Source organism: Ptychodera flava, chromosome 11 (genome assembly GCF_041260155.1).
Source record: "Ptychodera flava strain L36383 chromosome 11, AS_Pfla_20210202, whole genome shotgun sequence".
Taxonomy (NCBI): Eukaryota; Metazoa; Hemichordata; class Enteropneusta; family Ptychoderidae; genus Ptychodera; species Ptychodera flava.
In genome coordinates, this window is record NC_091938.1 from 21,722,065 (window position 1) to 21,746,766 (window position 24,702).

Here is a 24,702-nt window from a genome sequence, read left to right on the forward strand (position 1 = left end):
TACATGCCTCGATGTGAGTGCAAATCAGTACTTTGATTTGAACAGGAACATCCGGGGAGCCAGCGGGCCGTATGAAATATGTACGGATCAGTTTCAATAGTTACCGGTCCGGTGAAGCCCTTTGACGTCAAGGTAGACACTTAACACCATATGTAAAATACCCATGCGCGCACTGCTATTTTGACCTTGCTTAAAATCTGTTTGAAGCTGGTCGATACTGATAAAATTGTTTGAGAATGCACTGCATGTATAACTAAATGTCATATAGCGTTAACTGTGAAGAGGCATGTAATAAAAAATTATTGCCTGAATCTATGCGTTTATGTGCTCTCGCAGCAGCAAACATATTGCCCTCCTGGCGTCGGGCAAATTCTTATCTGCCATCGAGCACATAAACCGATGTATTCAGGCAATAATATTTAATCTGTGCTCAGATGACCAATTTCAGCTTCAATTGTTTCTGATTTTATCTGTATCCACATGCATTTACGAGCAAGCAGATTTGGTCGCAAATTTTTATGGAGTCTGTTTTCAATTGAAGAGACAAACAAGTGAATTGTCTGCAACACTATAGGATGGCATTTTCAGTCCATCAAATGTTACGTTAAATAAAATCTTGACACTGGAAACTTTTATGTTTACGATAACAGGTCAGAATTCATCCATTTAAGGACACCGTCAAACATTGATAATCGTGAGAAATGTGTTCGTATCTAACAGTCTGGTTCAATGGAAAATGCAAACCATTCTGTGTTCTTTAATCACAGAGCCATTGGTAAGTTCAAATTCAGCGGCGTTGATAGCCTCAACCAAACCGACGGATCGTGCACAATCAACGCCACACGCTTGAGACGAGGCATGTTGTTACGTTTAAACCATGGCAGCACTGTGTTATTCGTCTGTCCGAACGGGACGGAAGTTGCCACTCCATCTATAGCGTCTGTACCAATGAAACCAGTGCGATCCCTTACAAGCGTTGTATTGGTAAGACTGAAAATATTTCCGTTTTCCTGGGGGAAATGTTCCGAGCAATAGCTAGTTCCGTCATAGGCTGCATTCACTGGGGTAGTTGATGAAAAGTTTACATGGGGTAAAGGAGGATCTAAAAACATTTTGCTTTCCTACTTTTTTTCATGTGTTCAGATTCAACGGTCCTGAGATTGTAGACAAGCATAACAGCACTTATTAATGATTACATTCTCCAAATGGCGATCATGCTTTTCTCTTTGTTGACATAACCCTTCACTTTGACCTGGCCATTTTTGACCAAGAATTGAACCTCCTGTAAATGGCGTTGTATTGACCACTGCGCCTAAAACAGTCTTTCCAACTACTGCTGCTCAGGTTGTCTGCATGGTTGGCGTCTTTAAATAATTTTTTCTCGGAGAAAAATATATTGGTATAGCAGGCCCCTAATACCTTCGGTTGCTACTTTAACATTCCCTGTCAGTGATGGTGTTCCAATATATTCTATTTTTCTGAAGCCTTGGAATAGGCAAAAGTTAATCAACCTAAGACTGCTCCATCATACAGTGTCTTTACAATAGTCATGATGTACATTTCGTCCTATGTGATAAAATGAAACAAGAAAACTAATCTAAAAACATTCCATCTGATAAATTTCACTTTTCAATGTGATGTTATGTCGCGTCCCTCACTGGCATTGAATCAGCCTTGCTCATAGTGCCTTTTCATGATGTTGGTGGGTAGGTGCCCATGCAAATTGACACTCCGAATAATAAACACGATTGGAACTAATTTTGGATAATTGGATAGTGAAGTAATGTCGTTTGCATCTTTAAATGTTATCTCATCTACTTTTCTTTTTATAGTACACACTTGTTTTTTATGAGTAATTTGCGATATTGCAACTAACAACCATAGGGCACCTAACATTTTTGAGAAATTTGAAAAATATGAAAATCCAATTATCCTAAATTTGTTCCAATCGTGATAATATCTACCAACTCCTATAACACCAAGATTTAGATTACTATTATTGTACTATCTGTCGCCGTTTTCTTGTGAGCTGCCTCTCCTCCGGGCGATGCTCACAGGGTTTCGATCATTCGTGAGTGAGTTCATTATCGGCTCGGAATCAACTGAAATACAAGGATTCTGTTCAGGAACGGCAAGAAGTGATTAGTTATGATAGGTGTGACTTGCATGATTAATTTTATGTTGCATAATTATGTGATCAGAAACCATTTATTTCAGAATGACGTTTCAAGGTCATGTGGACGATATGGCAAGGGCAAGGGCAAGGGCACTGCTCATGTGCATATTTAATGCCATTTTATAGTATTTCAGTATATGAGTGATTGAAGTGCGAGATTTTTGTCAGCAGCGTTCTCTCAAATAAAGATCTCAACAAGAAATCCACCGAGGTGTGTTGTCCTGACCTTATCCTTTGTCTCGTACAGCAATGCATACATATGGGACAAGACAAGCAAAATCGTCAGATATTTGTTATGTATTGAAAGTTCTGTGTAATGTACTACAGGTACTAGAAAACTTGAGGGTAATAGTAGCCTATCTAGGCCTTGTCACACACTCGTGCAAATGTTTGTCCATACAATAGTGAGGGACCTGAAAAGCTTTGATCATGTACATGGGTGAGGTTTCAATTTTTGGGGTATTTCCATTTGAATTTACTCCAAACTCCTATGTGTTTGTAAATGCAGCCTTAATCCTTTCACCAAAATCTGTATTTTATTGGCAGACATTGACGAGTGTAAAAATGGCCAACACCGTTGTGGTTTAATTATAAATGTCACAATACAATAGGCAGCTACCAGTGCGTCTGTCGTGATGGATACGGAGAAGAGGGTGGCCACTGTGTACCAGAGAGAGCTTTGTCGGCAAATGACGGCGTGGAGGATGAAAGTATGTGACAGTAAGAGATTGAGTAGGGAAATTTGGTCTATCCTATATACTAAATAATATATATAATACATACTTTAAATTGTAAAATCCCGACTTCCCATAATAAATGTACTCGGCTTGTAAATCAGATCCTTGCTTGGCTTCTTTATCAGATACATAAGCTTAGGCATGTTTGAACTTAACAAGGTTGGACCCAATAACTTAGCGAAAGCCATCTTGACATGTCCAGTTTAATTAATGAGAAACGAGCAAAATTTTAACGAAAATGATTTTCTTACCATTTTCAAATGGAGGTCATCGAATGTGACATCCGCGTTTACATGTAAAATCTCTCATGTCACAAACAGGCGGCGGCGAAGGTGAATACTGTTCGAAAAGCGACGATGGGCAGTGGGAAAGAACACCAGTAAACCACTTTTCTTCATGGATTCCTGTGTTCGGCGATACATTGGGTAGGTAGCAAATGCCGATGTACCTCTGATCTGATGTATTCCGCGCTCTCACCACTGCACTGCCCAAACTTTACTTACGTTTCAGACTTTTATTTTCCCCTTTCGTCTCCTTAAGGCCGCATCGATCAGATGCAACTTTCTACATATTTGTATCTTTTGTTTCATCAATCTGAGATGATTCCTAAAATTCCCTGAAATACTCAACATAAAGAATAGACTTCATTTAAGAATATAGTATATGGCTTGTCTACACGACAAGTACACAAGCAATCCCATGAGAATTTATACAGATACATTCTGTTTTACTTATGCTAATATCGGCTACATAATTGTGAGCTGTAGTGACGAACCAAAAACAAGGTATCTCACCTTACCTCTAATAGGAAATTTGAAGCTGGTTTTGATGACGTCACGGTCGACCTGTAGCTGATGATAACGAAAGATAGCAATATCCCTTCTCAACAATCTGTAACAAGACATCTCTTCAAGACGTTTGTATTAGTTTTCGCTTGGTAGTGTTCATTTTCAAAGATTAGCTCTGTTTACTTCCAGGGTTAATGAGGCGATTCTGTGACGGCGAGGGTGAATGGAACGATCCTGACACGATTGAATGCAAGACAAGGGAACTTGTGGATTTGGCGGAAAAGGTTCGTCCATTAAATTTTCTTTCCCTCACAAACGGATTATACAAGCTATATGAAAATAAGTATGTCAAAACAAGTATGAACAAACACAAAAAGCAGATCCAACTATACAAACAAGCAATCACATGTTTCGACTGTTTAACTGTAGGTTACACGAGCGAGCGATGTAGGCGATGCAGTGGCTATTATGGAATCCTTGGTCAGTCCTTGACATCATACAACGCCATCTACGCGGGTGATATGTTGCTCATGTCTGAAATGTTGGTGCACTTGGCAGTTACAGTTTCCTTCTTCGAGGACGTGAACTTGAACGACATAAAAATGTACATCGAGGTAAATAGACCAACGACGTCAGAAGATTGATCTCTGCTTTTGTTATATAGTTTGCAAGGCCTCAAAAATTGCAAGTTCGTTTATTTACAAGTAAGAAGGGATAATGCACGTACATTGGCACATTTTCACATAATATTATGCAATATCAGGTTCACATTCAGTCTCTAGTTCATGTTATGGGACTAAGTGTCATGAAATGAATTTTCACTACCATTGCTTGTTCGTTATGTCAATTCTCACGGGAAATTTTCAGTTCGAAAGCAATCTGTGTAGACTTTTTTTGGTACTAAACCAAGGTTTACTTCACAGCTTTTCACGGAAGATGTTTGTCGACTCCTAGCCAAAGATCACGAACAGCTGTGGAAAGAAATTCACCAGGTAGAGGTTTATCTTTTCCTTCTTTATAAAGGGTCATATCAGGCGAATGAAGACTTTTCTTAAAACTATATTCCATATGAGGTGGTGACGGTAAATTTTGTCATGTCTGTCTTATTTCAATGTCTGTTGTTGCTTCGTTATTAAGTTATTACGCCCCTTGAAAATGAAAGACTTAAGCTTTTATTCAAACTTCTCTCTGAGAAACTTTCATCCAGACTCATATCTACCAGATCAAGAATAGAAATCAGGGGTCACCGTGCAAAGTTTGGTACTAGTGAAACAGTTTGCCTGCCATTTACCAATATTTGAATTTCAAAATGGCTGCCATCCCTGTGTTAACTGAATAGGGAAAATAATTTTTTGACTTCACAGCACCACGGCGATGAAAAGTCGTATTACTCAAAGCGCTTTAAAATGAGTGTACACAAGTGGTACATCAGAAAAGAATTGTTAAAATTGAGAGTCCCAATATCTGTCCCCGAAGCGTATCTTACCTTAAGGTATGTTTATGTGAAAGAGTTAGCTCTGTCATATAAGGATCCATTGTAATTGAGAAATAATTTGTTCTTGCCTACTCCTTTCTCTTCTGAAGACGCTTGGGCCAGATAAAGGCGTTGTTACATTATTTACTGCCCTTGAATCACTCGGCAAGACTGTATACGATTTTATGATACGGTCGGGACGGGAAGTTGCCTCGTCCTGCGGTATACTTGGTAAGTTCAATGAATTAATAAAGTACGTATGAAGTACCAAATGATGTGCCGCTTCTTTACCTGGTCATCCTGTATTTACATATCGAATACTCTTGTATTGTATTATGTTATCGCTCTTTGATTGCTTAGAATTTGTCTTTTGAATTTAGTTTTAATGACTGACGATGACTCTGACCGACAGTAACCCCTACACGTGATGCATCGTGAGAATGATCTCCCCTTATTTACCGGACCTTTTGAAGTAACCGTTCATCCTCCTTTAGTGAATGTGTCGTTTAAACAACTGCTAAGCAATGGCGACAGATTCCTTCAGCCTGTTTGACATTATTCTTAGATTGGAGCGACCTTCCTCGTGATACATGCATACTAAAGTCTTGACAATATGCAGATTTTGAGACGATTTACTTTAGACAGACACTCCTTTGCTACACACTTCTACGCACTTCTTCGCTTAATAGACACTGAGATGTGGACGCTCTAAGACTTCGACATACTGACTTCAGTGAGAAGCCCAGTCCGTTTGACTGTGGTGGACCACGTCTTTGTAACAGCCGACCTTTCTAGACATTGTAATCATGTAGAAGTGTCATGATAAACTAGTAAAGCCACCCATGGTGTACCACTCACCTGTATGTGCGTTATTACCAGACCCTAAGCCTTGGTGTACGAGCACCCAGACGATCACGATCCAAACTACCACTCGACCACGCCACATGACAGTATGTCCGGAACTTATCATTTGTATTTCTCTGATTGTCACTACGGCAGATATCAACGGAATCTTCTTCGAGCCGAACAGTAACCTGGTTGTCGGGTCAAGTAGAATTGAACAGCCAGCTCGGCGACGACGGTCCGGACAATGGAACAGTACAGTAGCCTCGAACAGCTATGTTTATCTGCCTCAAGAGACACTAGAAAAGCTACGTTCTGCTCGGTCCGAAGGTAAGTTTGCTAAGAGAATAATTGCACGCATTTGTATACGTAAGTATGTATGTATGTTGTAGTATATATGTAGTATGTATGTATGTATGTATGTATGTATACAGACAGACATAAGTACGTTCGTACATACGTACATACACAGGCATTACAAATGTATTTTCATCAAACATCAGAAAACGCACACTATAGGTCGTTCGCTGCCATGTAAATTGACAATAATCGCCATGATGGAAACAATTTCTAGCTCAGAACGAAAATAATGGCAAACTGAAAATGTTGAAAGCTTAGTTTACGAAACGGTGACGGAAATAATTATTTTCACTCTAACAGTTGTAAAATATTCATTTGGGTTCAGGAAGTTTTTACACGTCGAATTGATTCCTCATAATGGATAATTTTATTTGGATATTGACCAGTGTGATGTGTTTTTTGTACTCGAATTTGTGGAGTATCGGATAACATTTATTTCACTGTCAACCTACAGATAGGCCACTCGCTGTAATATCGTACATCTATAGCAATGAAGCAGACATTTTACCGACAGACTTCATATCAACGAGGTTGGTACTATGCCTATGACAATATGGTGTGTGAGCATGATCAGCAACATGCAATGCAATGTACTGTATTTTCGACCCCGCATTTACCAATCCAGTGACGTCATAACAGAGTAATAGTGTTGATGACGAGGATGTGCAGACGCTTTTTTGATGCATGAAATGATAATTTATGCTAAACGTATTAAATATTCAACAGCCTAACTCATTGTCGACTTGAAAATCCGTCGCTCGTGGGCGCTCTCTACGCTCCAGGAAGGGTCCGTAGGGAGCGTCCACGAGAGACGGATCTTTCAGTCTAAACTCATTGAAGCTTGTCTAGCCCCTTCACTTTCTGCCTAAAGCATTTCTAGAGATATCTATGAATTCCACATGTACTTTTAAGGGAGCATTCGCTTTTTACAAGGGGGAATCGATGGAAATCAGGGGGTGACTTTTAGAAAACCGATTGGGGGTCAAATTTTAGAGCTTTAATTTGGAGGGGTCGCTTTTTGCATTTCCTTTGTAGTTATAATTAAGTTCCATCGTAAAAAACGAATGGTCTCTAACTCTTACATTTGACCCCAATACCGATCATAATGTGGAGGTGAAGGGTTATGCCTTAATGACTGAACAACTTATAATGGGCAGTGAACAGTCAAGTGTTCAGATTAACGTCTCTCCTTACCTTACGAGTTGTCACCAAGTCCTGTAGTCATGGCGATAAAGCATCGCGTTGATGATCGGCATCTCTCGTCCCTCTGTTTTTATTTCTTCCTTGTTTAACCTACACCTTGACTTCAAGGTCACCAGGGCAGTATTGGGTGAAATCCGTGACGGCTGTCAAGAGAAACAAGAAAGTAAACACACCGGTAATATCGGTGTCAGTCTATCCAAAACAGGAAGAAGTTATTGATATAGATGTTCAGATGAGATTCTTTGAAAAAGAGGTCAGTTCGTTTTTCTTTATCTATGCCAAGACATGTTATGTTTACATCACCTAATAAAGAATACACTTTTAATCCCTTACACTAATATGTTTATAGACAATTATTTTTATTGAATGAAGGAATGCTTATTGATCTATGTCTTCTTTTCAGGAAGGGTATGCTCCAAGATGCTCGCACATGAAACCAGGAACTGACCATGGGTAACATTAGCTATGGAATTTATTCCCTAACATTTATTATAACCCAATTTTAAGCCTTAATTTCAAATATAGCTAAATGCCCTCAGCTAGAATTTCGCGAACGACGTGGCTACTTTCCTGACCGCGTCAATGTTCACCTTTGCACGATTTTAACAGGAACAAGTTGCTTGGCGACGATTGCTGAGAGACTGCGTTTGTTTCCGAAAATATGGATTTTTGTGGTTTATTTGTATGCGATAACAAGCCAGCTTAGGGTGTACAGACGCGCGGCTACCAGCCAAACATGTGTGACGACAAAGAAAAACAAACGATATTTTTTCGGGGGGGAATTAACTTACATCCCGAAAGTAGACGACACCACATTCGTCTTTTTATACATGCAGAATATGGAGTACCAGCGGCTGCAGAGTAACTCACAATGGCAAACGCGATATATTGGACTACGTGGAATGCGAGTGTAACCGTCTTGGTACTTTTGCCGTCATTATGACCATGGGGAAGGAACCAAAGGTGTGTATGTTAGATGTGCATGCATTTCTGCACGATGAGTTCAAACCTCGTCTCAAAAAAATGGAAGATTGGTTATTGTCAGTAGCAGCTATTTAAAAATACTATATTTTTGCATTTATCGAACGTTACAAAACTTTTCTTATTTTTCCGGGCAAAATGTTCAGCACTGTTCTAGCACAAAGACATATTTCTAAATGCTGTGATCAATCTACTCACTCGTTTGATACAACGCTGGAAGAATTGATATGTGATCAACAAACCCTTCTATCCGATCACTGATATTGCATCTGAGATGCAAATTTTAAATGAAAACTATATCTACAGATTGCTGATTAAATCTTTAGTAGCACTTACCATCAAAAAAACCCCGCCCCATCCGTTTGCGTTGTTGTAACCTCTTTAATTGTTTCTGAGAAATCAATAACACGATTGGAACTAATTTGGGATAATTGGATGGTGAAGTAATGTCGATTTAATCTACAAATGTTATCTCCTCTGCTTTTCTTTTTACATTACACACTTGCATTTTATGAGTAATTTGCGATATTGCAACATTCAGCTATATAGCATCTAAAACTTTTGCGAAATTTGCAAAATATGAAAATCCAATTATCCCAAATTAGTTCCAATCGTGTTCAATGTCCTTTTTATCGCAGCCATTTCTTGAAGCTGCTGCTGTGCCGATATTGACAGTGTCCTGCATCTTGTCGTTGCTATTTGTCACAATAAGTTTATTCGCTGTGTGCATTGCTAGGTAAGTACTTACAATATATTATTCAAGGGAGTTGCACGCATGAGCAGAAAGTTAAATCAACTCCGGTCATTTTTCGATATGTACTCAATAATCCCTTTCCCAATAATATGAAGAAGTGCCCCCTCAGAATATGTATTCTTTTCGTAGAGACAACTTAAAATCAAATTTCAACTTGGAATATCACACGAAAGTGTGCCAGACATAACAGCTTTGAGCAAATTGGATTTTTGGTACGATGTTTCTCAAATTCTCGCTAGCTAACTGGTATATGGTAAGTTTAGGTACTGCCAAGAACACGCAGAAAATCTATCTTTATCTGTTTTAGTATGAGGATATCGAAATATGATTTTTACATTTGGTAAATAAGGAGAATTTTGGATTTTAAATATTAGCAAAGTTTTTCAATAATCCTAAAACTGTAGATGTATACCCTTTACACTTTTCTTATTATTTTCAAGGCGTGTATCACAATTTCCTTGTTGATGAACATTGCCCTTTCCCATGTGTTGGCCATGAATATCGATCATTATTGAGAAGCAAATTCAGCATGTGATGAATGCCCACAGTTCACCAAGATTTTGCCGAATAAACTATGATTGGCTTCAGTGCTCTTTCATTTATATGAAGCTGCTTCGACCGCGGTCACCAGTTTCGCTACAACCGCCATTTTAAAATGTTTGAAATACACACGGGATGTTGGAATACGTTGTGTGTTTAGCAATAGGCCCGTTGTGTGGTTCCAAACGTACAGCTGAAAACGGGAATGCCACAGTTTAAGTGATTTTAATCATCATGTTGTAAATGACACGTCATTTTCATTTCGCAATTTTGCTTGTATTCATTGTGATGAAGAGGTACAGTTCTCTACATAAAACTTGTAACTGTATAGTTCTCACTTATCATTCATTGATGGAAGAATTTAAATCATTTATGACAAGTGCCTATATGCTAGTGTATCTTTCTCAACAGTCTTATCATTCTAGGCTATAGTGTTTGACTCAAAAGCAAATTTAGCAAATAGGGGTTTTCATTACTTGAACATTTTAATTGCATACAACACGATTGGAACTAATTTGGGATAATTGGATTTTCATATTTTGCAAATTTCGCAAAAGTTTTAGATGTTATATAGCTGAATGTTGCAATATCGCAGATTACTCATAAAAAACAAGTGTGTAATGTAAAAAGAAAAGCAGATGAGATAACATTTATAGATTAAATCGACATTACTTCACCATCCAATTATCCCAAATTAGTTCCGATCGTGTTATACACAAATAGCTTCGCTGAAGGTATGAGATGATCACTCTAGAGTCTCGAACACGTTCATCATGAAGGCTGGCTCTAATGACAAGAAAAGATTCTGGTGATGTAGTTAACTTCAAGAAAATGGCAGCCAAAGTAGCAATGATTTGCTTGTACTTCAGGTGTTTCACAGTTTTCTAGTTCATCTTCGTTTTCCTCCGTATAATTGATTTTGAAAAAAAAATAATCTCATTCTAACAAAAATTTACCCTTTACTATAATTTCTCTGCTTGTGTCTTATGCTCTGTACACAGGCTGACATCGGACTTCTATGTGGTACTGGCACAGGCAATTCTGTCGTTTGCTTTCTTCCCGACACTGGTTGCCGTTGATGCTCTCTCCAATATTTACGACATAAAGGATGAGGTATATTTATTGAACTCGATGTTCATTATCTGTCTAAGATACACATGTTGTGTTACGAATACCGCGTAATGTTTTGTTATTGAAAGCTTTCGACATTGACAATACATGTCCTTATTTGTCACAGGACCTGTAGAATTGTGATTAACGTTTATATTTCTTTCAGTTGAGAGGCCAAGTGCAGGAATATCTGTGCGTTTCTGTGTTACGGGAAACCTGTCATGACCTCATCCATGAATTCCACATAATGAAATATTTTACATTTCTCTTCGTTGCAGAAATCGTGTGGTTTGAGGGCGTCCTTTGGTCATGTTGCACTGCTAAGCAATGCTTTCTGGATGATGAACCTTGCTCTTCAATTTTTCATTCGTCTGAAGTACTACTTATATCGAAGTACACGTGCTAGGTGATCAAAAATCTGCATCTCTCCCATGTTTTTCCACTTTTATCAAACAAATGTCTCTCAAAAAATAATTTCAAGTAGTCTTTTATGATGTTACAGTATGTTTAGCCGCGGAATAGTAAGATAAACTTTGTATTATTTGAAGTCTAAAATAAATCTCTCTGTGGCATGACAATTCGAAGTCTGGTTGGCTTGCTCTGTCCATAACTTCGCCACTTGGAGGCGCCCTCCTGCGTTCCCAAACTTCATGTCCCATGTATAATCCAACTAACGTAAAAAGCATTACAAGGCCCTCGTTTGCTCTAAAACAATTATAGTCCAGTCAATTTAGGGTTTAACCTAGGACTAATTGCAACAGAAATTATTTCTCACCATGACCTTTGGAAAGGTCTCACTAATGACATATTAAAAGTATAGAAAAATATAAGGGGTGCAAATTGGTTAAATTTGCATATATTCAAATTAGCTATATATCGCCTTTAAAATGACTGCTATACTATCATTTTGGGCATGTAAACTGAATTCAAGTGACTTTTTCATTGCAACACAATTTAGTTAGGTTAAATAAGTAATTTTCTAAATGTCTTGAACAATAAAGAATATGCAAATTAAGTAATTTGCATATATTCACAGTTTTTCCACTATTTCAGACAAAATGAATGTTTAAGCTCATATTTAAACAATTTTTCTTCTCTATGAAATTGTTAAGGTTTTGCAAGAATTACCTAAAACAAAAGAGGTTGACCTAATTTGCATGCATAATTTGCATATTTTAATACAAAAGGCATAATTTGCATAATTGACACAAACTGTCTTCTGAATACAATACGACTACAATAGCTTCCATTGTAAATGCAATGAATAAAGAGAAGAGTTTCAGAGCAATACTGTTTAAATAAAAGGAATCAGAATTCTTTCTTTGGATATTCTTCTTTCTTTTACGACGATAAGGTTATTCATAAAAAATCATTGGACGTGCTCAAGTTTTTGACATCAATTGTCATTTTAAGTCATTTTCTCCTACAACATGTTCGATTGAAGTAAAATTTTTGAAGGAATATTTTATGCTTTTGGTCATTATCTTCAATGACGATGGAAATATTCAATTACTAATAAATGGTTCATCACACTTAACAGTTGTGCCTGTGAATCATCCTTCTCATTATTAAACTATCATTAGTATAAATACGAACATCATTTGAATCACCATGATGGTAGTGGTGATGACAATTATTATGATGGTCATTATCATATCAAAATTTCTTCCTCTTCCTCTCTGTTTACATCTTCCTCTAGGTGGTTCATTTGTTTACAGCCAGAATCCTTTCGTTGACAACAGAAAGTCTAGATTTTGCTTTCTGTCGGGGTTATTCATGCTGCCGCAGTTCATTGTAGAACCCATAAGTATGGGGAAGGATAACTCAATGAAAAGATGTGAAGCATAGGATGATATAATTGTACTGCGTATCATATCATATCATATCTTAGATGTGCAAGTATCACTCATGGGGCTGTTATGTAATGGACTTCCCATTTGCAGATTATTAGACTTTTGTATTATTACCAATAAGATCGATTACTCAAGGAATTGAGAGTCTGGCCAATCTGAGGTGAGACTTCCATAAGGTTCAAAATACAGGATAACCAATTTATGATAATTGATGTCAAATTTGATATCCTAATTGATAAACTCGTTAACGGCAGCTTCTGTGATGCAAATCCCTTCACATCTTGGTTTTCTTGTTTCACGGTCATGAAAATTTGAAAGAGCAGCTAGACCATGTAACATTATGAAAAGTATCTAGATTTGCTTTTACCAGTGATTTAGATTATCATGATTCAGTCAACAGATTTTTTTCAGTTTTTCCTCAAATGCTATGGTTGTTACGGTAAGATGTAACAGGAAATCTCTCTCTTCAGTCCACTATATGACTTTATATTAATTTTCAATTGTTGTCTTCAAGAAATTTCAAAATTTTGAGAAATGCAGTGTCCTTTGATTATTGTAATGTCTTTCAGCTGATAAAGGAACAGCTTTCCTATCCATATTTCATGATAATTGGCAGTACAGTATAACAATTGCACCTCTATATCATCGTGATCATTATAATTTATTTATCATTATTATCATAAATTTCTGTATGTGGCATGAACAGGCAAGTTGTACACAGTCAAAAGTATATCTGATTTACCAGTGACCACACAACCTGGTCTTTAATTACATTTTATCCACACTTAATCTATATTAGTAATACGGGTAAGGGTGAAAATAAAAGAAATAGAGCTGAAACACAAATTTTCTTCAGCCTCCCTTAGTACAAAGTATTGGTTATTTGGCCAAGCATTTTGGTATGCATTAAGAAAATTCAAATCTTCCAGTAAGTTTCCAATGTTATTGACATTATGCAAATTCTCAAGATAATTGAAATGAACTATACGAGTCAATCATAGTTTATTTTACAGGGCTTTTCATTCTGTAGGCCCTATTAGTATATAATCATTAAAATGAGTTAAAATACACAGAAAATACAGAACCATGTCAATTTCTTTGTACTGAGCAAAATGTTCATTCAAGTTATAAAATGGACATCTTTCGATAGGAAGAATTTAAAGTATTAAATAACTTAAACAAGTAGTGTCTCTTAATGTAACTTCTCATTTTACTGATAACATAATTAATTAAAATAAGTTGACGTCAATTTGAAAATTGAAGAAAATTATTTAATGATCATCATATATAATTTATGCACATGAGGAATCGCTCAAAATTAGGTAAAATATATTTAGCAATGTTAGTAAAAACTTCCAATCTCTCTTTACGATATTGTAAAACCTTCAAGTTTCAATTATTACATTAAGTACAGTGTGGGCATTTTCTATAAAATATTTTAAAATTAGTCTTTTGCACAGTGTAGATTGTATTAGGCTCTGAATATACCATTCTTGGACCTTTTAAGTATTTAAGGTGAAGAAATAATTCATGTTCCAATTAGAAAAAGGAAGTGGCATGGTTGACTTATTGGACAAATGCAAATAAGAATTTTTTATCGCTGTAAGATATATATGAAAACATTACCTGAACTAAAAACAAGAAAATGATGTTACATAGTCATTACATTGTCAGCTTTTCTCTTAAATCACTTTCGTAAATAGATTATCAACACCAGGTTTGTATAGCATCTATGACCCATTAAGCATTCGGGTAAATTAGCTGTCTTATGCACAACTCATTAAATGCACTTTTCGCGATCCTGGGATCGCCTTTGTTCTAGTCTGTAAGAGAATGATTGAGGTGTTAAGAGCCTTTTGTTTTCCATTGAATTGTAATCTGGTGGGTAAATTTTCTGATGAGAAAATCTGGTGCCAACACAGGCCTTTAAACTTGCGATATGTAACTTCCATGACCCTACTAAAATTTAGTTCTAATGATCTCCGTTGTTTTTTAACATTAGTCATTTATACTATAGGTCAAAAAAAGGGAAAACTAAAGTGGTAGGAGGGGCACATTGCAGTTATGTAAAATGAGGAATCTTAAATGATTTTATGCATTGCCGAGAAACACAAAAAGTACATTAAATAATGAAATTGCTTGAATTAAATATCAATTTGCTGAATACATTTTTAAGAAATCTATTAACAGCAACGATTTTGTTACCTTTTCTAAGTTTTATATTTATTTAAATTATGCACTGTCTCCCCTCTTAACAGTCATTTTGTTTGCCATTCTATACATTCAATACAGAGTGGAAACAAAAACTACTTGTTATGTAGATTAAATATAATTTTTAAGTGAAATGCAGTGGCAGCCATACTTGATTTAAGCAAATAGGAATATTTATCGGGCGATAAAATGTATTCAAAAATATTGCCTGGACAAAAATTAAGATAAATGCATACATTACTTGAACATAATGTCGCATTTTTCTCAATTCAATATGCATATTTCTTTTATCAGTGAATGTATTGCTCCCATTATCCGTTTATATCTATACAAATAAGGTAATGTTATAAATCTTAGATTGTATTGGACTTTTAGTATGTCAGTCTAGGACCTCTCTAAAATACACAAAGAAAATTTAATTCTATTGCAGTCAGAAGTAGCTTATATAGTTATTAATTAGGGACATACAAAGAAAAACGAAGTGTTGTGGCGGCCATATTGGATTTATGCAAATGAGGAATATTTCTATGACGACAAAATATTTTAATCAACATTGCCTGAACCAAAAACAAGGCAAATAAGCCCAAAACCCGCATATATCATGTTTAGCCAAATATTTTTAGTAGCAACATTCTATCAGCACCTAGTTTATAACCGTAATCTTTTTACATATATGCAAATTAGGCATTATTTACATTTCTAGATTGTACGAGGCTTTTAGTATGTCATTGTAGGGCTTCTCTGAAATACACAGTGGATAAATAATTCTATTGCTGTCAGAAGTAGCATAAAAATAGTTATTAATTGGAAAAAATACAAAGAAAAGTGAAGGTTGTGGCGGCCATATTGGATTTATGCAAATTAGGAATATTTCTATGAAGACTAGATATTTCCATCAACATTACCTAAACCAAAAACAAGGCAAATTAGCCAAAACCCTGTATAACATATCATGTTTAGCCAATTATTTTAGCAGAAACATTCTATCAGCACTTAGTTTGTACCCATAATCTTTACATCTATGCAAATTGGGCACTGTTTACAATTCTAGATTGTACTAGGCTTTTAGTATGTTATTCTAGGACTTGTCTAAAATACAATGTGAAAAAATAATTCCATTGCTGTCAGTAGTAGCTTAAAAATAGTTATTAATTCGAGAAAAACTAAGAAAAGTGAAGTGTTGTGGCGGCCATATTGGATTTATGCAAATGAGGAATATTTGTATGACGACAAAATATTTTCAACAACATTGACTACACCAAAAAGGAGGCAAATAAGCCAAAAAACCCTGATCAAAAGCATGTTTAGCCACATATTTTAAGTAGAAACCGTCTTCAGCGACAATTTTATACCCATGAGCCCCCTTTAGATTTATGCAAATTAGGCACTGTTGCACCCCTTAGATTTTATTATACTTTAGTATGTTATCTATGACCTGTCCAAAATGCATGGTGAAGAAATATTTCTGTTGCAATTAGTCCTAGGTTTACCCCTTTTTTGGCTTAGATTGACTGGACTATTATGGCCACTGTATCAATAGTGAACTTTTAGCGAAGGTTATTCCCATTTTATTTGTTGACCCCGACTATATTTGCACGATCTTTTAAAAGATTGTTACCTACTTTTTCAGGGTCTGTTACGTCGTTTGTGGCTGGGTGATACCGTTTGCAGTCCTTGCGTGCCAGATTGGAGTGTTACATACGCATCGCGATCAGAACAGGTAAGAGAACATAATCGTGCGCATGGCACATTTATAAATTTTAATAAAACATTTTCCTTCAGAAATGGCGTATAATTGTGTCCAAACACATATAGAGTGTTGTCTTACTCTGCTTACATTTGATACTTTTCACTTTGTAGTATTCTTTTAAATATTGTCGTGAGTGACGACTATATCAAATTTTACATTTTAGATACAGCTGCCCGGATGTTAACTCTTCGGTTGGTTTGTATTTAATAGAAGTGACGGCACTCTTTATCTCAGTGGTACGTGTGTTTGTAGTTATTGGCAACAGATATTGTATAAAAAACACCATTTTAACAGTGGTCTTCCATTTACATGTTTATTACACTATTGCTGGGAATAAAATAATACCACAAAAATCACCATGGGCGTTTCTTTAAGGCTGGTATCGTGAATGTTATTGGACTCATGCACGACCATCATGACTAAATGGGATTTTTCTCATTAAAAACCTTTGCGGGATTTCGTTTTCAATATCCAATATTTAGAATCCCTCTATCGACGTATTTAGGGAAGTGGTATCTACACTTTCAGTGATCTTCCTTAATTCAGCACTTATAATCACATCAAATGCCAGTTGTTTTAAAAACTTGCCCTCGTCAATGATTTCAAGAATGACTTTTTACCCAACAATTATCCAAGAATATGAATAAATCCTCTTTTGTTAGGGAAAACATTTAGCCTACATACTTCTACTAATCTTACATATCCTTGTTTTGTATTCCACGAGCACTTCGCTCATAATGTAGATCAGATTAAATGCGCCATTTAAAGTCTTGGAGGGTCACTCTGCAGTTACATAGCTTTTATAGGTTTCCTCTCATACCGGTGTGCATTTCCACATTCTAGGCAACCTTGCTGGTATACTGCCACCCTTACCGCATGCTGGCTGAATTGGTCAAACTCTTTTGGGGACCTGAGGAAGAGATACTGAGGTAAGCGATTCTCGTGTTATTTCTTTTCTGTATGACTGCAGAACAGGGTTTGAAAATCTCAAAAGTTTGCTTTTTTCTCTGGCCCATAGTCCGCTGGGTAGACTTATTTTGAAATCTAGAGTGGGAATTAAATATTTATTTTCTTTATTTTGTCATTGTTGTAGTTGTACGGAAGGGAAGGATATAATTTTAGATTTTAAATTGAAATCTAAATTTATATCCTTCCCTTCCCGTTTTGCTTCCTCAATCCAAAACTCTGAAAAGTACCAGTGATCCTTGATTGTTATTCTTGATTATGAAGAGAATGGTTCAAACTTTCCACTTGCGAATATAAACAAAAGTTTGAAACTTTCATTTTCGATGCTAGTTCCTAAAAGTTAAGGCCTTGATTACTTTTTGCCGTGGCCATCGTTCCAAATCGTAGCAATTGTGTTTTGCCACTGCGAATTTTAGGAGCGATTATCCTCGCTGGATATTTCTTTAAGATTTAAAATTTACAGATTGTCCTTTTCCCGCCAAGATAGACCTATCGGTGATTCATAGTTTTCATTGAATTGTAGTGGGAAGATGCAAGCCGCCCTAGTAATACATTTAATATTCATCGCCACTGGACTTGCCAATTTTGCTGTTAGCATGATTGCAGACCCAATAATTTCTCTGTATGCCTTGGCGTGCTGCATTTTTGCGGAGGTAAGACGTGTGTGTTTAGCTTCCGGTTGCCATAGGTGAGTATGGCAATGGAAGCAAATTGGGTAATAGCTGTGCAGTGTCTGTCTGTCTGTCTGTCTGTCTGTCTTCCCGTTTCTGTTGGTCTGTTTGCTTGTGTCTGTTTGTCAGAAGTTTGGTGTTGGGTCAAGGATGGATATGGGTCCAAAATATGCAAATTAGCAAAATAATGCAGAAATTACAATGCAAAAAAAATTAAATGTCAAAATAACCATTTTGCAAGTTTGCAAAAATTGTCCTACACAGTTGCAGATCTATTAAAGTTTGTTCAAGCCAAGTTGATCGTATGACTATTATACAAATGTGCAAAATACATCTGGTAAATTGGTCAAAAATCATAAACTTTGAGTACTTGATACTGGTAGGTTGTATCTCATTATATGTTCACATTTCCAGTTGAGACACGTTTGTGCAAGTGTCTAGATTGTGTTTAATGTAATGTCATCACAGAGTGATAAGAACCACCAATGATCAGTGAGAATACTCGCGCTATACTACAATAATCGCAATCATACCCATCCATAATCACATAACACTAGGTCAAAATTCGTAATACAATATAAACATAGACACAAAACAGCACAGAACACACCGGAAATCACCGGTACACACAACGAAGTCAAATTCATGAAAGAAAGACATATAGTATAGACCTCTGCCAAAAGACAAGTGCGTTATTGCATCAGGCATAGAGGTTGTAGTAAGTTCATGGTAGTTTAAGGGGAAGAGGGTTAAGTGTTTTACAACATTTTATCGTTAGTTAGCAGTCAGCCAAGATTGCACCATTTCTGTGTTATGAACGGTGCGATCGAATGCGGGCATACATAAGTCTGTAAAGAAATCTTCTTTTCAGCAATAGCGTGACCAATGCAATGCACACAAACAATCAGAATGTAACGAAATTCAAAATGCAACTATGATCTTACGCGTCACAACTTATCTAAATAAAAATAATTGCCATAAAAAGAAACTAAATGCTATATCTGCTATCCAATAATTTAATCTCCACTAAAAAGTAACATTTAGTTGTATGTGAAGAAGAAAACGCGCGTATTGTTTTGAACCTGAGTTTCAATATCAGCTCTTGTAATAACTAACATCAAGGTGGACGAGACAGCATCTCAAGGTAATTTCTCTCTATGGAAAAGTGGTCATTTTCTTCCATTTCTATTTTCAGGGTTCTGTCGTCTATCTTGGATTTTTCGCAACCAATAGCGAGGTCGGTAATTTAAATCACAATATGAAATCTTGTGTTGCTATCGCCATTCACCATTCCACACCCGAGTTGAGCAGAGCTAGCTAGATCACCATTCAAGATATATGCCAACTAAGGAGTCACTTTGAAAAGTATACGTTTATCTGTGGATGCGATACATATGACCTGAAGATATGCTCATGTTGTTAAAGCCAGGATTCGAAACTCTGAGCCCACAACATCGCTAAATAGAACGAAAATGGAATATTTGTGATTGTTTCGAACCTGCTGTTACCGTTTTGAGTCGGTGGAGATACTTTTAATACACTAATTCGTCTACTCGTGTTTTTCGATGGCAAAGTATCGCATTTGCAAGAACACCGTCTATCATGACCGTTGGAGGCAACTCGTTTGCACCTATCTCTGTTATCTTTTGCGAAGAAGAATTGCTTGTATCCACCCTGTTCACACCTCCCTTTGTCACGTAATGTAGATTATAAATTTATGTACATGTGATTTTGGACAGATATAAAGCAAGTTACAAATGATGCATCTAACTGTCATTAATATGGCCCAGTGTCTGAACTTTCTGTATTGAGCTTCCTTATTCAAAATGTTTTGGACGGCATAACCATGTATGCAAATAAGCATCTTCAATGATATCATCAGGCACCAGTTTGCACGCTGCTAACAAAACACACCGCTATACCTGCCACCTGTCCATCAACATCGAGCCCTCGTCAGATCTTAAGGACGGTCTTACTTAGCCCTGTACGCCCCTCTTTATTATCTCCATAGCTGCTCATTGTCTTGAGAGCTCGATATTTTGAAGATGACGAAGAGCACAGACAGGCGTTGGAAGACTTTGAGGCCGAGGATTCTCACAGACTTCAGATCCAGAAAGAAAGGATGGAAAACGAAGCCAAAGATGGAAAACGATTGAGTCCGATGATGCAATTGAATGAACGTGCAAAAGTAAGTTGTAAGCTGTGAAGTGTTAAACCACTCAGTCTGCAATCTTGGGAAGTCAAGTTTCGCAAGAGTTGTGCTCATGCGTCAGACTCCCTAGCAATTCGTAATAATCCAATTTTAACACCATACAATGTCAGCAATTTCGAACATTCTCTCGGAACCATACGTTTCTGTTATGTTAACGATGTGGATGCAGGAGGATTTTCCAAAAAGTACGTATAACACGATTGGAACTAATTTGGGATAATTGGATGATGTAATAATATCAATTTAATCTACAAATGTAATCTCATCAGCTTTTCTTCTTACATTAGACACTTTTTTATGAGTAATTTGCAATATTACATCATTCAGCTATACGGTACCTAACGGTTTTGAGAAATTTGAAAAATAGGAAAATCCAATTATCCCAAAATAGTTCCAATCGTGTTGTATCTTAATAATCGTTCCAAGCAAACAAATTACAGATTACCAATTACCTGCGCAGACAGACAATTCACATGATATTTCGGCTTCCGTCCTTCGCAGGTCCAGTCCAAGACAAGACAGATACAGTATAGGAATAACGATGAAAACAACGAGGTAACCACTCCACATGATGACATGGTAATGGAAGACATCTGTTAAAGAGTTCCTTGGCTCACCGATATGTATACTACTGGTAGCCTGGTCAATGATATCACCTAGTTTATCAGCAATAAACCATTTGCAACTAAAAGGGAAATGTAATTGAAAAGATGAGAAATATTATTCAGATAGTAAATATTGTGGGGCATTGTGATCTTAATTTCGGGTCATGTGTGGACCACAGGGGACAGTGGTCCGACTTTGGTTGCCGACTTTGATAATATTTTCTTTATTTTTAATTATTATTGTAACTATTATTTTTATTATTTAAAGATTCGATAGTTTAAATGAAAGAGAGAAGTTTTTATACATTTTACATTGTAAGTTCAGATGATAAGCGGTCACTCATGAAATATATTACAATCACTATGTTTCCTCAAATAACTGCAGGTCAAGACATAGACAACAACATTCTATGCAATGTGTTGTTTTGTTCTTGTTATACTGCACTTTATGAAGTGAGTTGTTATGCAAAGTGTTATTTTTAATCAATAAAATAAGGAGAACTTCTTCTTCTCTCGATATTTATTAGGGAAAGAGTAATAGCCATGGAACGATAATGCATCGTGTACAATATGGTATTGTTAATAGATAAATTTTACTCTGGACTAAAATTCAATGTATTTTCAAGAATAACATTGGTTTATATTGCATCAACAGTCCTTTTTGATAAATTGAACTATCGACACTTTTGCGGGATTATGGGAGAAGAAGATGTTCTTTAACAAACAGGAACAAAACACAACACAACACTGTGAAGTAATTTATCTAAAATGTTTTTATCTAATGTTTATTATTATTATTATTATTATTATTATTATTGTTGTTGTTGTTGTTTAATTGTATAGTTAGCGTAAAGGCAACACAGCAAATTTAAACGGGAATTTGGCTTTAACGAACTGCATTGTTTTAATTACTTTATCTAATGTTTAGTAAAGTAATTGTTTTTATGATATTTTCAGCATGTGCAACTTCCAGATCTATCATTGAATGTGTGGAAACATATGAGACTAAGATAGCTTGTCAAATTTCAGTATTTGTTTCTTGCAACAAAACATTTTTACATGGAGAAGGTTGAGGTTCAATTCATAACTATAATTAAACATTTAATCAGGCAAAAGTAGTGTTCAGAGTGCATATCAGTGTGTAGCTAATAACCTATATACTAGATGAGTCACTGTGTTCATAATGTCTCACTTAGTATGTGGCCTGTCCATCACTACATCACCAAATCAAAGTATTAACAAACACAGTAAAGCTGACATTCTGAGAAAGAAAGTAGCTCAAATAAAGCCTGTGAATGCAAAAGTTTTGTAGGGTCCCTCGGAAGGCTCTCTGAAAGTGAAGTATTGTTTCAGCTTCATTTTACAATGCAAAGATTTGTAAAATGCTTAAGATATAATACTTTTTACTTTTCTGTCGTCATGTTGTCTTTATTTGTGTTGTATATAGTCATGTTAAACCTCACTTTGTGGTCATGCTATTTTATCACTGAGACACCATTACACTAACATAAATCAACCACAGCAAATTTGGCACTTGTTTTTTCAATCCTTTGTAAGAGCACTGTTCAGAAACATTCAAATAAAATTCCTGTGCCGTGATTCAAAACATTAACTTTTTCGCTGTTGAACAAGTTGTGCTCTAAACACGATTGGAACTAATTTGGGATAATTGGGTCTTCATATTTTTCCAATGTCTCAAAAGTGTTAGGTGCCCTATAGCTGAATGTTGCAATATTACAAATTACTCATAAAAACAAGTGTGTAATTGAAAGAAAAAGCAGATTAGATTACATTTGCAGATAAAATTGACATTACTTCACTGTCCAGTTATCCTAAATTAGTTCCAATTGTGTTTCTAAACGAATGCAAATACTAACACTTTCTTCCGACATCATTTGACAAAATCAACGGAAGTGTTTGACATATTTGAATCCCGATACAGCTCTGATGATAATCTCTTTTCTGAATTTAATTTTTTCTATGTAGTTCACCCACAATACAAACCCAGAGTCACATTGTTATCTGCCCTATTGTTAATTTACAATATTGCTGCTTTGTGTAATTGAGGACTGCAGTGTTTATTCTTATTGAGGGCTTGTTTATGTTATGAAACCTTGTATGTACTGTCTTGATGCCTTATAACTTTTTTCTGAAAAGTGTGTGGGTGCCATTATGTTTTGCAGGATGTGCTCACTCCTTTCGATACAGCTGACATCACTGCTTAGTTTTTTGAATAAAAACCTTGTCTTTCAGTGTTTGCCTTTACTATTTTGTCTTGTGTATAGTACCTTTTCTGTCCATTGTTTGTGTTTGTGAGTTTGTTGATTAAAAGCTTAATTTTCTTTAACTGTTGTGGTTTACCACATAATATCCTTGTAAAAAAATGTTATGAATACTGAAATAGTCAAGAAATGCATTGTTTACTTGTCACAATGAAATCAAAGATGCTGATACAAGGACCACTGAGTAGGAATCTGTCAGTCTGATCGTTCCAGGTTCCAATTTGATCAAAATCCTTGGATACTTTCTGGATTTGATAAATTAACACTGAGACACCCATGTTTCTTCATCAAAATAGAACTATACCGAGGCATGGGTATTATTTCAGCGAATCATTTAGAAGAGCTTATTTATATAATCTAATTAGGTGAACATTAGAGTTCCTTCTGTTTATAGATTTGCATCATTTAGGCCTCATGGGTTAGCTTATAGGTTCATGGCATAATTATGGGGAACTTCGGGACATAGAGAAGACAGCCGTCAACTTGATTATGCAGTGAGGTTGCACAATTACGACCCAAACAATACAATGATATAAAATAGACGTTTCACTTTATTTGCCATGGTACTCGGTATTTCGTGTGAAGGTTTGAAATTTGTGCATCATATTTACATCATAAACATGGCATATTTACATACAAATAGCAGCATCCAACAAGTGTTTTTGTCATTTATTTACTGTAGCAAAAGTTGTTTTTTTCATGAAAATGGGTTCAGTTTGGATTTGAGTGTATGTAGTTGGGAAGATGGAACGAGGGATTAGTTGCTTACATTCTCATCATACCTCATGGCTACTGTACTTCCCTAGTATAACACTGTGCAAGAAAGTTGAGGTATTTGCACATGTACATATAAGCCATACACTGACATATCTCCATCAACATTGAAGATAAAATGTCCTTGGCCAAAATGAAAGAACATGATTAACAAGCGCTGATTTTGCAAATTCAAAATTGCAAGTAGTAGACACCATGCCATATCTATAGAATTATAGTCTAATGCAGATTTAAGGAATGGAAAATTTGCCATTTACCCATCCATCCATCCAAGTGGCAGATTTCCCATTCCTTAAATCTGCTTTAGACTAGAAGTTTACAGATACAGCATGGTGTCCACTACTTGCAACACTGGTCGGAATTGTTCTCTTAATTTTTTGCAAAAGTCAAATAACGTACATGTAACATTTGA

General features: G+C 36.1%; 2 protein-coding genes across 2 annotated transcripts in view; both read left to right on the plus strand.

Annotated features, from left to right (window-relative positions):
* LOC139144412 (uncharacterized) overlaps positions 1–21,229 on the plus strand; it is a 111,684-nt gene extending 90,455 nt beyond the window's left edge. Inside the window, exons 14-15 of the mRNA XM_070715114.1 lie at positions 20,429–20,605; positions 21,131–21,229. Of these exons, the coding sequence (XP_070571215.1) occupies positions 20,429–20,605; positions 21,131–21,229 (276 nt within the window). The remainder of the gene's footprint in view (positions 1–20,428; positions 20,606–21,130) is intronic.
* LOC139143181 (uncharacterized) lies at positions 6,837–18,835 on the plus strand. The gene is made up of 9 exons (XM_070713313.1): positions 6,837–6,908; positions 7,690–7,834; positions 7,985–8,034; positions 8,418–8,544; positions 9,201–9,298; positions 10,858–10,969; positions 16,661–16,750; positions 17,624–17,709; positions 18,832–18,835. Exons 2-9 carry the CDS (start codon positions 7,814–7,816, stop codon positions 18,833–18,835), a joined length of 588 nt encoding a protein of 195 aa, XP_070569414.1. The 5' UTR covers positions 6,837–6,908; positions 7,690–7,813.
* Positions 21,230–24,702: the final 3,473 nt, after the last annotated feature.